The 16,334-nt window shown below is 45.2% G+C and overlaps 1 protein-coding gene across 2 annotated transcripts in view; it reads right to left on the bottom strand.

Annotated features, from left to right (window-relative positions):
- Window positions 1–16,334, bottom strand: part of ghra (growth hormone receptor a) — a 220,467-nt gene that overhangs the window by 24,420 nt on the left and 179,713 nt on the right. For both annotated transcript variants that reach the window (XM_043703291.2, XM_043703317.2), the window contains 3 exons: window positions 14,913–15,091; window positions 13,901–14,054; window positions 7,350–7,440 (listed from right to left, as the gene is read on the bottom strand). In XM_043703291.2, coding sequence (XP_043559226.1) covers window positions 7,350–7,440; window positions 13,901–14,054; window positions 14,913–15,091 — 424 coding nt within the window. The remainder of the gene's footprint in view (window positions 1–7,349; window positions 7,441–13,900; window positions 14,055–14,912; window positions 15,092–16,334) is intronic.

Below are 16,334 nucleotides of genomic sequence, written 5' to 3'. Positions count from 1 at the left end.
GTTAAGTTTTTCTCCTCTCACCTTAAAAATATGCCATCGAGTTTTGAAGTCTTCTATCTTAGAGAAAAACCTTTACAATTTACCTTATCTTTGCTCCTCATGATCTTATTAACCTCTATAAGGTCATCCTTCAACCTCCTATGCTTCAGTGAAAAAAGTCTCAGACTATCCAGCCTCTCCTTATAACTGAAACATTCCAGTCTCGGCAAGATACTTGCAAATAGTTTCTGAACTCTCTCCAACTTAATAGTATTCTTTCTATCGTAGGGCATCCTAGACTCTACACATCACTCCAAAACTGGCCTCAGAAATCTCCTGCACAACCTCAACATGACGTCTCAACTCCTATACTCAATGGTCTGTGCAATGAAGGCAAGCATGCTAAACGTTTCCTTAACCATCCTGTCCCAACCTGTCCAAACTTTCAAAGAACTCTGTACCTAAACCCTGAGGTGTCTCTGTTCTACAACTGTATCCAAGTCCCTACCATTAACTGTATCAACGGGTTTTGAGCAGTCAGGTTGAAGTTCTGGATGCAAGGAAACACTAACCAAAGACACATACACCAAACACCACCAACTTCATCAGCAAGGACAATATCATCAAGCTAGTGGACCTATGCCTTACCATCCACTTCACCTTCAACAACAAAATCTACAGACAAACCAACGGAACACCCATGGGATCTCCGATATCAGGGTTCTTAGCAGAGACAGTAATGCAGAGACTTGAAAAAACAGCTCTGCCAACCATCCAACCCAAACTTTGGGTCCACAAAGTGGATGACACTTTCATCATCACTAAATGAAACAAATTTAAGGAAACCTTCAACACCATCAATAATACGTTTACTGGCATAAAATTCACTAAAGAGGAGGAAAACAACAACAAACTGCCACCCCTAGATGTCGCAATAGAACGAACAGCGAAGGGGGAACTTCACATACTGACCAACACATACTGACCAAATACTGAACTACAGAAGCAATCATCCCAACACCCACAGACAAAGCTGCATTAAAACATTATTTCAATGAGCCACCACACACTGCAGCACTGAGGAACTACGCAGAGCAGAGGAAAATCACCAAAAAGAATGGGTACCCAATGAATATTGTCCACCAATTTCTCAGCAACAAAACCCAACAAGCAGACAAAACATGTCCAGAAACCGTAGCCACTCTCCCCTACATCAAAGATACTTCGGAAATGACTGCCTGACTACTCAGACCCCTTGGCATCATGGTAGCCCACAAACCCACCAACACACTAAAACAGCAGCTAATGAACTTGAAAGACCCTTTACAGACAAAAAGCAAAACTAATGTCATTTACAAAATACTGTGCAAGGACTGTAACAAACACTACATTGGACAAACAGGCAGAAAATTAGCCATCAGGATATATGAACATCAACTAGCCAAAAAAGACATGAACAACTGTCACTAGTATCTTTACATACAGATGAGGAAGGACACCACTTTGACTGGGACAACACATTCATCCTAGGACAAGCGCAGCAGGTCAGGCACATCCAGGGAACAGGAGAATCGACGTTTCGGGCATAAGCCCTTCTTCAGGAATGAGGAAGGTTTGTCCAGCAGGCTAAGATAAAAGGTAGGGAGGAGGGACTTGGGGGAGGGGCATCGGAAATGCGATAGGTGGAAAGAGGTCAAGGCGAGGGTGATAGGTCAGACTGGGGTGGGGGCGGAGAGGTCAGGAAGAAGATTGCAGGTTAGGAAGGCGGTGCTGAGTTCGATGGATTTGACTGAGACAAGGTGGGGGGAGGGGAAATGAGGAAACTGGTGAAATCCGAGTTCATCCTTTGTGGTTGGAGGGTTCCTAGGCGGAAGATGAGGCGCTCTTCCTCCAACCGTCGTGTTGTTGTGGTCTGGCGATGGAGGAGTCCAAAGACCTGCATATCCTTGGTGGAGTGGGAGGGGGAGTTGAAGTGTTGAGCCACAGGGTGGTTGGGTTGGTTGGTCCGGGTGTCCCAGAGGTGTTCTCTGAAACGCTCCGCAAGTAGGCGGCCTGTCTCCCCAATATAGAGGAGGCCACATCGGGTGCAGAGGATGCAATAGATGATGTGTGTGGAGGTGCAGGTGAATCTGTGGCGGATATGGAAGTTTCCTTTGGGGCCTTGGAGGGAGGTGAGGGGGGAGGTGTGGGCGCAAGTCTTGCACCTCCTGCGGTTGCAGGGGAAAGTGCCGGGAGTGGAGGTTGGGTTGGTGGGGGGTGTGGATCTGACAGGGAGTCACGGAGGGAGTGGTCTTTATGGCAAGACCACTCCCTCTGTGACTCCCTCGTCAGATCCACACCCCCCACCAACCCAACCTCCACTCCCGGCACCTTCCCCTGCAACCGCAGGAGGTGCAAGACTTGCGCCCACATTTCCCCCTCACCTCCCTCCAAGGCCCCAAAGGAAACTTCCATATCCGCCACAGATTCACCTGCACCTCCACACACATCATCTATTGCATCCTCTGCACCCGATGTGGCCTCCTCTATATTGGGGAGACAGGCCGCCTACTTGCGGACTACTCCCTCCGTGACTCCCTTGTCAGATCCACACCCCCCCACCAACCCAACCTCCACTCCCGGCACTTTCCCCTGCAACCACAGGAGATGCAAGACTTGCGCCCACACCTCCCCCCTCACCTCCCTCCAAGGCCCCAAAGGAAACTTCCATATCCGCCACAGATTCACCTACACCTCCACACACATCATCTATTGCATCCTCTGCACCCGATGTGGCTTCCTCTATATTGGGGAGACAGGCCGCCTACTTGCGGAGCGTTTCAGAGAACACCTCTGGGACACCCGGACCAACCAACCCAACCACCCTGTGGCTCAACACTTCAACTCCCCCTCCCACTCCACCAAGGATATGCAGGTCTTTGGACTCCTCCATCGCCAGACCACAACAACACGACGGTTGGAGGAAGAGCGCCTCATCTTCCGCCTAGGAACCCTCCAACCACAAGGGATGAACTCGGATTTCACCAGTTTCCTCATTTCCCCTCCCCCCACCTTGTCTCAGTCAAATCCATCGAACTCAGCACCGCCTTCCTAACCTGCAATCTTCTTCCTGACCTCTCCGCCCCCACCCCAGTCTGACCTATCACCCTCACTTTGACCTCTTTCCACCTATCGCATTTCCGATGCCCCTCCCCCAAGTCCCTCCTCCCTACCTTTTATCTTAGCCTGCTGGACAAACTTTCCTCATTCCTGAAGAAGGGCTTATGCCCGAAACGTCGATTCTCCTGTCGTTGGATGCTGCCTGACCTGCTGCGCTTTTCCAGCAACATATTTTCAGCTCTGATCTCCAGCATCTGCAGACCTCACTTTCTCCATCCTAGGACAAGCCAAACAGAGACACACATAGGAATTTCGAGAAGCATGACATTCTAACCGGAACTCTATCAACAAACACATTGACTTGGATCCCATTTACTAGCCTCTGTGAAAAAGAACAGTAAATGATATTACCACAAGAAATGGCATCACCAACCCAAGGAAACCTAAACACATAAATAGAAAGTGGGCCGTGCCACTAGTGCTTCATCTGGAGGCTCACTGATTATATTACTTAGCATGGTGACGAAATGTCTGAAAATGAATCTTCCAGCTCAGCAAGCAAACCTACATCCAGTTAACTGTATGAGTCCTGTCCTTGTTCATCTTACCAAAAGCCACATCTCACAATTATCCAAATTAAACTCTATCTGCCATTCCTTGGCCCAGTGGATCAAGATCACTTTATAATCTTAGTAACCTTCTTCACTGTTCTCTATAACACAAATGTTGGTGTTATCCGCAAACCATGCCTCCTAAATTCTCATCCAAATACTTTATATAAATAACACTGCAGAACACCACGGGCCAACAAGTACTCCAGTCTGAAATACAACCCTCTTCCACAAACTCTGTCTCCTGTCATCAAGCCAATTTTGTATTCAATTGATAAACTCGCCTTGATTCCCATGTGATCTAACTTTACTAAATAGTCTACCATGCTGAACCTTGTACATCAATATATTAACTTGGGCTTCTAGATTACTAACCCATGACATTACTATCTGCCCAACTATGTTAACTCCTAGGTCCCTCTGTTTCTGTACACTCTTTGTAACTGTGGCATGCACAGGAGTTGGGAGGTCATGTTGCAGCTGTACATGACATTGGTTAGGCCACTGTTGGAATATTGCGTGCAATTCTGGTCTTCCTATTGGAAAGATGTTGTGAAACGTGAAAGGGTTCAGAAAAGGTTTACAAGGATGTTGCCAGGGTTGGAGGATCTGAGCTACAGGGAGAGGCTGAACAGGCTGGGGCTGTTTTCCCTGGAGCGTCGGAGGCTGAGGGGTGACCTTATAGAGGTTTACAAAATTATGAGGGGCATAGATAGGATAAATAGACAACGTCTTTTCCCTGGGGTCGGGGAGTCCAGAAACAGAGGATATAGGTTTAGGGTGAGAAGGGAAAGATATAAAAGAGACCTAAGGGGCAACTTTTTCATGCAGAGGGTAGTACGTGTATGGAATGAGTTGCCAGTGGATGTGGTGGAGGCTGGTACAATTGCAGCATTTAAGAGGCATTTGGATGGATATATGAATAGGAAGGGATTGGAGGGCTATGGGCCGGGTATTGGCAGGTGGGAGTAGATTGGGTTGGGATATCTGGTGGGCATGGACGGGTTGGACCGAAAGGTCTGTTTCCATACTGTACATCTCTATGACTGTATGACTCTTACTGATTTTTATAGATGCAACACTGAAAGTATCCTATCTGGATGCATCACAGCTTGGTATGGCAACTGCTCTGCCTAAGGCCAAAAGAAATTACAGTGAGTTGTGGCACAGTCCAGTCCATCACGAAAACCAGCCTCCATTGCATTGTCTCAGTCTATACTTCCTGCTAGGCTAAAGTGAGGACTGCAGATGCTGAAGATTAGAGTCGAGCGTGTGGTGCTTTAAAAGCACAGTAGGTCAGGCAGTATCCAAGGAGGAGAATTGAAGTTTTGGGCAAAAGTCCTTCATCAGGACTGAGGTTGTGAGCCGAGGGGGTGGTGAGATAAATGGGTGGGGGTGGGGCTGGGGGGGGAAGGTAGCTGAGAGTATGATAGGTGGATGGAGGTGTGGGTAATGGTGATATGTCAGAGGGGAGGTTGGAGCAGATAGGTGGGAAGAAAGATGGACAGATAGGACAGGTCATGAAGGCGGTGCTGAGCTGGAAGGTTGTATCTGGGATAAGGTGGGGGAGGGAAAATGAGGAAACTGGTGAAATCCACATTGATGCCATGGGTTTGGAGGGTCCCGAGGCGCAAGATGAGGCGTTCTTCTTTCAGGCGTTAATTGGTTATGGAGTGGCGATGGAGGAGGCCCAGGAACTTCATGTCCTTGGCAGAGTGGGAGGGGGACTTGAAGTGTTCAGCCACAGGGCGGTGGGGTTAGTTGGTGTGGGTGTCCCGGAGATGTTCTCTGAAGCACTCTGCGAGTAGGCATTCTGTCTCCTCAATGCAGAGGAGACTGTATCAGGAGCAACAGATACACTAAATGACATGTGTGAAAGTGCTGGTTAAACTCTGATGGATGTGGAAGTCTCCTTTGGGGTCTTGGACAGAGGTGGGGGGGAGGTGGTGGTTTGGGCGCAAGGTTTGCAATTCCTGCGGTGCCAGGGAAAGGTGCCGGGAGGGGAGGGTTGGTTGGTGGGGGGGTATGGACCTCTGATGAGTGAGTCACAGAGGGAATGGTCTTTACGAAAAGCGGATAAGGGTGGGGAGGGAAATATATCTCTGGTAGTGAGGTCCGTTTGTAGGTGGTGGAAATGGCAGAGGATGATGCAATCTAGGCGGAGGTTGTTGGATGGAAGGCAAAGACCAGAGAGATTCTATTCTTGTTGCGGTTGGAGGCGTGGGGTCTGAGAGCAAAGGTGCAGGATGTGGATGAGATGTGCTGGATGGCATTATCAATCACATGGGAGTGGGAAAGTCCATTCTTTAAAGGAGGAGGCCATCTGGTTTGTTCTGTGGTGGAACTGGTCCTCCCAGGAGCAGATGTGGCGGAGGCGGAGAAATTGGGAATAAGGGATAGCATTTTTACAGGAGGCAGGGTGGGAGAAGGTGTAGTCAGGTAACTGTGGGAGTCAGTGGGTTTGTAGAAGATGTCAGTGTAGAGTCGGTCACCGTTGATGGAGATGGTGCGGTCCAGCAAGGGGAGGGAGGTGTCTGAGATGGTCCAGGTGTATTTAAGGTCAGGGTGGAATGTGTTGATGAACTTTTCAGCCTCCACATGGGAGCACAAGGTGGCGCCAATGCAATAATCAATGGTAGCGGAGTACAAGATGGGGAGTGGTGTTTGTGTAATTATGGAAGACGGACTATTCCACGTAACCGACAAAGAGGCAGGCATAGCTGGGGCCAATGGCTACCCTTTTCATCTGGAGGAAGTGGGAGATTCAAGGGAGAAATTATTGAGGGTCTGGAGGAAGTGGGAGGATTTGTGTGTATCACGTGTGAGTGATCACGCTCACACAGACCCTGTCTCATGCACATGCTGTCTCTCAGACATGCATACACCTACACTCACACGCACACCCTGTCACAGGCATATTGTCAGTCACACTCGCACACACACTCTATCAAACTCATGCAAACACACACGCAAACACACACACACATCCTCTCCCTCCCTCACGCATGCACACACATATAGGCCTGTGGGGTGAATTTGCATTTGCATATACATTCTATTTTGTTCAAAAAGCATACAGTCTGTAGGCAGTCAGTCCATGTGACATTTTATAAATTCCTACTTTGGAAATAGAACCAGTCTGATTCAAGGTTGGAATACAGACAGACTCTAACTTCACACCTTCAATGCATTGTCTTGAGCTGACATGTCACTTTTTTTTATATATAAAGCCTTTAGTTATCTCAGGTGTGTGATTTGAAAGAAGTTCTGGGATTTACATTTAATCAATTGAAACTTGCATCCCAATTCTAAGTGATTAAGAACTTCACAGCAATCTAGGTTTGTTCAATATTTTGCATCAGTTGTATGATACTTTGCTCTTTTACTTTAAGTTCTGGGTGCTATGATCCTGCCCCACTAGCTACCTGACAAAGGAGCAGCGCTCCAAAAGCTTGCACTTCCAAATAAACCTATTGGACTGTATTCTGGTGTTTTTTTTTTAATTGTCCACCCCAGTCCAACACTGGCACCTCCACGACAGAGTCAGCACATTTGATGAGTCAAAGAGCACTTTTGTTCCTGCTAGATTGTTTAAATGAAAAGATTGAACACGAATTTCTGATTATTGCGTATCATCTGTCACTCTTACATCACACCTACCGTTGGCTCTTAGTAAATAGGATTAATAGCATCATCAAGGCTGTGCCCAGGAAAACAAAGACCAGGATTAGCCTGAACAAGATTCCTGACTCTGTAAGACAAAACAAACAGAAATCCAACATTAGAAAGTAATGTGGTGATTTATCTGTATGTGGGAGAGGTGATGCCCTCGTGGTATTATCGCTAAGCTATTAATCTAGAAATTCAGCTAAATTCTGGGGACCTGGGTTAAAATCCTGCAATGTCAGATGGTGGAATTTGAATTTAAGCTATCCCACCCATAGGACACAGAATTCTCTTTTATAGAAATTTTTGGACTAGGGATGTGGTTGGGGAGACCATGGTTTGGTTTCTTCTAGTCCATCTCTCTTATTTTATTCTCAACTGGAGACAAGGGCTTAATGTAAGGGATGGTAATGTGGCTTATTGGTTTAAAGCATCTACTTTGTAAACAGGCAGTATTGAGTTCAAATCTCTGTAATGCCTTGCTTCAAAAGTAGCCTTTTAATTAAGTTGATGAGTGAAAGTAGCCACGTCAACATTAATTGCTTTATTGGTGAAGCCACAGCTAAAGTAATGTGTTCAGTTCTGGAATGCAGATTATAGGAGGGATGTGATTGTACTGGAGAGGCTGTACGGGATATTTACCAGGATGTGCCTAGTCTGGAGAGTTTTAATTATCAACAGAGACTGGACAGATCTGGGATTGTTTTCCTTAGAGCATGAGAGAGAACATGATTGAGATGTATGAAATTATAAGGGGCATAGATAAGGTAGATAGGAAGAAACTTTTCACATTGATTTAAGGATCAATGACTAGGGGGCATAGATTTAAGGTAAGGGACTGGAGGTGAAAGGAGATGAGAGGGAAACCTTTTTATCACCCAGAGACTGGTGGGAATTTGGAACTCACTGCCTGTAAAAATGGTCGAGGCAGAAATCCTCAGAATATTTTAGAAGTATTTAGATGTGCACTTGTGATGCCAAGACATACAAGGCTATGAGCTAACTATGGAAAAATGGGATTAGAATAGTTAGGTGGTTGTTTTTGTCTACAGACATGATGGGCCAAAAGGCCTTTCCATTTGCTGTAGATTGCTATTACTCTATATGAAAAGGATTATATACAAAACATAGGGACATTTTTTCAAGCAGCATCTTATTTACCAAACTATCAATCTCCTGTGGTGATGTTCCTGATGGTTTTATAAAAACTGGGATTTATACTGGATAGGAATGCTCATTTATCAGCATCACTAAAGCCTACAGCTAGAACCAAAAGGTGCAGCGAACTCAATAATATCTATTAAAGGGCAATTTGATAATTATTTGAAGAAAAACAAGCAGAGGGCTGGGGTTAAACAGATAGCTGTTGGAGAGAGCTGGCAGAGACAGTAGGCAGAACTTTCTGACATGCAGTCTAAGTTTAGAGTCTGGCAAGACATTGAATGCCACTTCACTTTGGATGGGATTGGTTTATCTCACTCCATTACACAGTTCTCAGCTCAGAGGGCAGTGGAGGCCCACTCTCTGGATTCATTAAGAAAGAGTTGGATAGAGCTCTCAAAGATAGTGGAATCAAGGGTTATGGAGATAAGGCAGGAACAGGATACTGATTAGGAATGATCAGCCATGATTATATTGAATGGCGGTGCAGGCTCAAAGGGCTGAATGGCCTACTCCTGCACCTATTGTCTATTGTCTATACATTTGCATGCAAGAGGAACATGCACAGCTTGTGACAGGCGGGCGGGAAGCTTACACTCTTGTCATCACTTCCAAGGGTTGAATGTCTTGGGGCATTATTTAAGGGGTGCCCAGACAGACACCATCTCCCTGCAAACCAGGTGAATCACTTGGGCATCTGGAGTGAGCATTGCAGTGAAACATTCTGGCACTGCCATCTTTCCTCAGGGGTCAACCTGTTCCCTATCGCAGACAGACTTCCACCCTGGACAGCCTTCTTGATCTGTGCCTCTTACAATCCATCTTCCTTCCCTTGGTCATCCTTTGTGACCCATGCAATGTAGATTTACCAGTCCTTGATCTCAATCATGGCCTGGCATAATCACATTCTCCTCAAAGAGGGCAAAGCAGCATACACACTTGTTGCACATCTCATGCATAATTAGAAATTAGAATGCATGTACTCCTCACACATGAACTCTGTTGAGAAGCAGAACTTAATTCTGGCAAGCTGGCTTTTTAATGAGCAGGTATGAGATGCAAATACATACAAAAAGGACCTCCCAGGAATCTTAACCCAACATTTAAGGGTCAGAGAACTTAATTGCAAATATCCACTCTTGCCTCCCCAGAGGGCAATTAAGAGTCACCCACATTCCTGTGGATCTGGAGTCACATGTGGGCCAAACCAGGTAAGAATGGCAGTTTCCTTGCTACAGGACATTAGAGAACCAGAAGGGTTTTTCAACAATTGGCAATGGTTTCAAGTTCATCATTAGACTCATAATCCCAGTTTTGTTTTTCATGAATTCAAATTTCACTATCTACTATGGCAGGATTTGAACCCAGGTTCCTGCAACATTACCTGGGTCTGGATTAACAGGAGAAGTCGGTTGAATTTTATACCAAACACTATCTGGCAGACTGAGTAGATCTACACCAGGGCAACTCAACCCAAGTTGTTATCTCTTTCCCACTGGCAACCTCTGAGCTTTCATCTCAGCTCAGGTCCAGTTCAGTCTGCTCCATGATGTGCTCCCAGTCCCTTTGAGTATCGGACAACCCACTGTGTTCCTTGTTGCCAGTCAGTTAATGATGGACCAACTCACTTTAATTTGTTTAAAATGGGAAGGAAGCTCAGCACTTGACAATATTTTAGAAGTAAGAGAGTTTTGAATTGTTAAAGGTTTAGATGGAGAGGATTTTGTTAAGTGTGTACAAGACAATTTTCTGATTCAGTATCTGGATGTACCTACCAGAGAAGGTGCAAAACTTGACCCACTGTTGGGAAATAAGGCAGGGCAGGTGACTGAGGTGTCAGTGGGGGAGCACTTTGGGGCCAGCGACCATAATTCTATTCGTTTTAAAATAGTGATGGAAAAGGATAGACCAGATCTAAAAGTTGAAGTTCCACATTGGAGAAAGGCCAATTTTGACGGTATTAGGCAAGAACTTTCAAAAGATGTTTGGAGGCAGATGTTCGCAGGTGAAGGGATGGCTGGAAAATGGGAAGCCTTCAGAAATGAGATAACAAGAATCCAGAGAAAGTATATTCCTGTCAGGGTGAAAGGAAAAGCTGGTAGGTATAGGGAATGCTGGATGACTAAAGAAATTGAGGGTTTGGTTAAGAAAAAGGAAGCATATGTCAGGTATAGACAGGATAGATCAAGTGAATCCTTAGAAGAGTATAAAGGAAGTAGGAGTATACTTAAGAGGGAAGTCAGGAGGGCAAAACGGGGACATGAGATAGCTTTGGCAAATAGAATTAAGGAGAATCCAAAGGGTTTTTACAAATATATTAAGGACAAAAGGGTAACTAGGGAGAGAATAGGGCCCCTCAAACATCAGCAAGGCGGCCTTTGTGTGGAGCCACAGAAAATGGGGGAGACACTAAATGAATATATTGCATCAGTATTTACTGTGGAAAAGGAAATGGAAGATATAGACTGTCGGGAAATAGATGGTGACATCTTGCAAAATGTCCATATTACAGAGGAGGAAGTGCTGGATGTCTTGAAATGGTTAAAGGTGGATAAATCCCCAGGACCTGATCAGGTGTACCCGAGAACTCTGTGGGAAGCTAGAGAAGTGATTGCTGGGCCTCTTGCTGAGATATTTGTATCATCGATAGTCACAGGTGAGGTGCCGGAAGACTGGAGGTTGGCAAACATGGTGCCACTGTTTCAGAAGGGCAGTAAAGACAGGCCAGGGAACTATAGACCAGTGAGCCTGACCTCAGTGGTAGGCAAGTTGTTGGAGGGAATCCTGAAGGACAGGATGTATATGTATTTGGAAAGGCAAGGACTGATTAGGGATAGTCAACATGGCTTTGTGCGTGGGAAATCATGTCTCACAAACTTGATTAGGTGTTTTCCAGAAGTAACAAAGAAAATTGATGAGGGCAGAGCAGTAGATGTGATCTGTATGGACTTCAGTAAGGTGTTCGACAAGGTTCCCCAAGGGAGACTGATTAGCAAGGCTAGATCTCATGGAATACAGGGAGAACTAGCCATTTGGATTCAGAACTGGCTCAAAGGTAGAAGACAGAGGGTGGTGGTGGAGGGTTGTTTTTCAGACTGGAGGCCTGTGACCAGTGGAGTGCCACAAGGATCGGTGTTGGGCCCTCTACTTTTTGTCATTTACATAAATGATTTGGATGCGAGCATAAGAGGTACAGTTAGTAAGTTTGCAGATGACACCAAAATTGGAGGTGTAGTGGACAGCAAAGAGGGTTACCTCAGATTACAACAGGATCTGGACCAGATGGGCCTTTGGGCTGAGAAGTGGCAGGTGGAGTTTAAATCAGATAAATGCGAGGTGCTGCATTTTGGGAAAGCAAATCTTAGCAGGACTTATATACTTAATGGTAAGGTCCTAGGGAGGGTTGCTAAACAAAGAGACTTGGAGTGCAGGTTCATAGCTTCTTGAAAGTGGAGTCGCAGGTAGATAGGATTGTGAAGGCAGCGTTTGGTATGCTTTCCTTTATTAGTCAGAGTAGATTAGATTACAATTTTAGATTAGATTACCTACAGTGTGGAAACAGGCCCTTCGGCCCAAGAAGTCCACACTGACCCGCCGAAGCGAAACCCACCCATACCCCTACATTTACTCCTTCACCTAACGCTACGGGCAATTTAGCATGGCCAATTCACCTGACCTGCACATCTTTGGACTGTGGGAGGAAACCGGAGCACCCGGAAGAAACCCACAGTACCCATTGAGTACAGGAGTTGGGAGGTCATGTTGCGGCTATACAGGACATTGGTTAGGCTACAGTTGGAATATTGCGTGCAAGTCTGTTCTCCTTTCTATTGGAAAGACGTTGTGAAACTTGAAAGGGTTCAGAAAGGATTTACAAGGATGTTGCCAGGGTTGGAGGATTTGAGCTACAGGGAGTGGCTGAATAGGCTGGAGTTGTTTTCCCTGGAGCGTCGGAGTCTGAGGGGTGACCTTATAGAGGTTTACAAAATTATGAGGGGCATGGATAGGATAAATAGACAAAGTCTTTTCCCTGGGGTTGGGGAGTCCAGAACTAGAGGGGCATAGGTTTAGGGTGAGAGGGGAATGATATAAAAGAGACCTAAGGGGCAACTTTTTCACGCAGAGGGTGGTACGTGTATGGAATGAGCTGCCAGAGGATGTGGTGGAGGCTGGTTCAATTGCAACATTTAAGAGGTATTTGGATGGGTATATGAATAGGAAGGGTTTGGAGGGATATGGGCCGGGTGCTGGCAGGTGGGTCTAGATTGGGTTGGGATATCTGGTTGGTATGGACGGGTTGGACCGAAGGGTCTGTTTCCATGCTGTACATTTCTATGACTGTAACTCCAAAACTTTTGATCAAGTAAAATAAATAAGTAAAACAATTGTTGCCGACTAATGACTGATTTGAGGGGACACAAGACACAGGAACAGAAGTGGGCCATTCAGTCTCTCATGTCTGCTGCACCGCTCAATTGGATCATGGCTGACCTGACAATCGTCAACCTCACTTTCCTGCCTTTTCCCCATAGCTGTTGAATCATTTCCTGTTAAAAGATTGTCTATTTCAGCCTTGATTATACTTAACAGCCCAACCTTTACAATCTTCTGTGATTCCACAGATTCATTACCTTCTGTGAGAATAAATTCCTCATCTCTGTCTTAAATGTGTGACCCCTAATTCTGACATGATGCTGTCAGGTCGTACACTCTCTCACAAGGAGAAACTAACTTTCCACACCTACACTGTCAAATCTCCTAAGAATTTTGTATGTTTCAAAAAGTTTTCCGCCTCACTGCAATGAGTACAGGCGCAACCTCCTTAATTTCTCTTCATAAGAAAGCCCCTTTATACCCATAATCAATCTTGTGACTCATCCCTGGACTGCCTCAAATGCCAGTACAGTTGGTTCTGAATAACACGATAATTCCGTTCGCTTGCAATCTCGCTTTATAGGAAAATCACGCAATAGCCATGCCATTTCAACTAAAGGGATCAGCATCGTGTTATAGTCAATACAGGTAAGGAAAGTTCACATTCTACAAATAACAATTTAAATTTTTGAATTCGCATTGAAGTAACATGCATTATAGCAGAACAGACTATTTATCATTTCTTAGAAAAGATTCCGAAAACAGTTAGGGTATTCTAACTATTACCTTGTATAGTTTTAAGAAACCTCCCTATTTTTATATTTCATTCTGTTTGAAATAAACTACCTAGCTTAGCTCAGCTTCAATGATCTGACAGTTTGACACTACTGCACACAAAAAAATCTTTGGAGGATAGAATTTGTTTACAGGTTTAGTAGTAATTTACAAACATATTAATTATAAATTGTTCAGCATGCCTGTCAAAGAATATAAACAACTGTTGCTCTCACCTTCTGCCAATCGGGGTGCAGGAATGAAGACATACACCAAGTCACTGAACTCACTAAAATCTCCATTGGCAATCTGTTTACATCGGAGTCTGATCTCATAACCCTTGCCAGTACTGAGTGCATAAACTGGATGAGAGGTTGAAAAGGCCTCAATCTGTCACATGAAAGGAAACAAGCTCAGTTAATAGCAATCAACCATTGAATAATAAAGGTCAAGAGGCACCTTACAGGGCAGATGGCAAGGGGGCCTGCTCTGATAGTCAGGAAATGCTTATTACAGTCATGGTCCTCTGACTCTGGAAGGAGACTATTCCCAAAGAAGTCTTTAATAAGGACAGCTCTCAATTCGGATATGCTGAAGCTTGGTCTCTAATCAACAAACAGAGACAATTTCAAATATCTCTATTTGTACCTCTCTGAGGTTTACTTTGGTTTGGGCAAGCAGTACTCTGCACAGCCAAAATGCAACATATTTTTCAGCTAAGGTATACTTCATGCTACTTGAAGCACAGTTTTTATTGGCAAAGTACTATGGATGCTGGAAATCTGAAGCAATCACAGAATGGTGGAGAAATTCAGCAGGTCTGGCAGCATGTGTGGAGAGGGAAACAGAAGTAATATTTCGAGATTGGTATGTCTCTTCTTCAGTTCTCAGACTTTTCCAGCATTGTCTGTGCTTGTTTCAGCTTATTGTACCTTAATCTTACTCAGCATTTACACAGAATTATTTATTCTTTAAATTCATCCATGGGATGTTGGCATCATTGGCTGAAATGGAATTTATTGCCCGTCCCTAGTTGCGCTTGAGAATGTGCTGTCTTGAACTACTGCAGTCCATGTGCTTTAAGTAGACCCACAATGCCAGTAGAGAGGGAATTCCAGGATTTTAGCCCACACCAGTGATGGTGAGTTGCTTGGTGGGAACTGGGTGGAGGGGGGGATTGGGAGGGGGGGGGGTATTTTTCTGTGTTAAGCTGAAAGAAAAATCATAACTGAAGGTATTTAAACATACCGAGTCCCAATGGTTACTCTCGCTGGCTTTATATTGTATCTCATACTTGAGAGATATCCATCCATTCCTAATATCAGCAGTAGGTGGCGCTTCCCACAAAACCTGGATGTCAGCGAGCAGTCCTGACTGACTGATATTCAGCAGAGTCCAGTTCAGTGCAATCGGAGGATCAGGTTTCACTGCCAAGAGGAGGGGGAAAAGATTAATCAAATAATCTGATTTGAGAAACTCACCAAAACCTCCTTGATTTCTTCTTGATATCTGTTTTTCCAAAGCCCTTTTGACAACTTTCTCAACCTGTTGTGGGCAGCACGGTGACACAGTTGTTAGCACTGCTGCCTCACAGCGCCAGAGACCTGGGTTCAATTCCCGCCTCAGGCGACTGATTGCGTGGAGTTTGCACATTCTCCCCGTGTCTGCGTGGGTTTCCTCCGGGTGCTCCGGTTTCCTCCCACAGTCCAAAGATGTGCAGGTCAGGTGAATTGGCCATGCTAAATTGCCCGTAGTGTTAGGTAAGGGGTAAATGTAGGGGTATGGGTGGGTTGCGCTTCGGCGGGTTGGTGTGGACTTGTTGGGCCGAAGGGCCTGTTTCCACATTGTAATGTAATCTAATGTACTGATCGTTTCTGATGAAGTCATAGAGTCCTACAGTATGGAGACAGGCCCTTTGGCCCAAGCTAGTACGTGCCAACCGAAATATCCATCCACACTAGCCCCAATTCCCTACAGTTGGCCCATATCCTTCTAAACCTTTCTTATCCATGTATTTGTACAAAGGCCTTTTAAATGTTGTTAATGTACCCGTCTCAGCTACATCCACTGGCAGCTCATTCCATATGCATACCATTCTCTGTGTAAAGAAAGTTGCCCCTCAGGTTCCCTTTTATTCTTTCCCCTCTAATCTGTCCCTCTGTCTTCTAGTCCTCAATTCCCCAACCCTGGGAAAAAGACTGAGTGCATTCATCCTATCCATGCCTGTCATGATCTCATACACTGCTATAAGACTCCCCCCTCAGTCTCCTATGCTGTAAAAAGCTTGTACAACCTCCCAAAAACTCAGACCTTTGAGTCCTGGCAACATCATTTTAAATTTCTTCTGTACTCTTTCTATAGCAAGTTTGATAAAATCCTTTCTATAGCAAGGTGACCGAAATTGAACACAATACCTCAAGTGCGGCCTCATCAACGTCCTGTATAACTGCAACATAACTTCTCAACGCCTTGACTGATGAAGGTCAATGTGCCTTCGTCACTTCCCTGTCTACCTGTGATCCTCTTTCAGAGAAGTGTGCACATGAACTCCATGGTCCCTCTGTTCCAGTACACTCCTTAAGGTCCTACCATTCACCACGAAACTCCTAACTTGATTTGACTTTCCAAAGTGCAACACCTCCCTCTTATTTAAATTAAACTCCATTTGCC

This window comes from Chiloscyllium plagiosum, unplaced genomic scaffold (genome assembly GCF_037043375.1).
Source record: "Chiloscyllium plagiosum isolate Xiang-an unplaced genomic scaffold, Cpla_swu_hap1 HiC_scaffold_2, whole genome shotgun sequence".
NCBI classification, from domain to species: domain Eukaryota; kingdom Metazoa; phylum Chordata; class Chondrichthyes; order Orectolobiformes; family Hemiscylliidae; genus Chiloscyllium; species Chiloscyllium plagiosum.
This window is presented reverse-complemented; position numbering and strand designations above follow the sequence as displayed.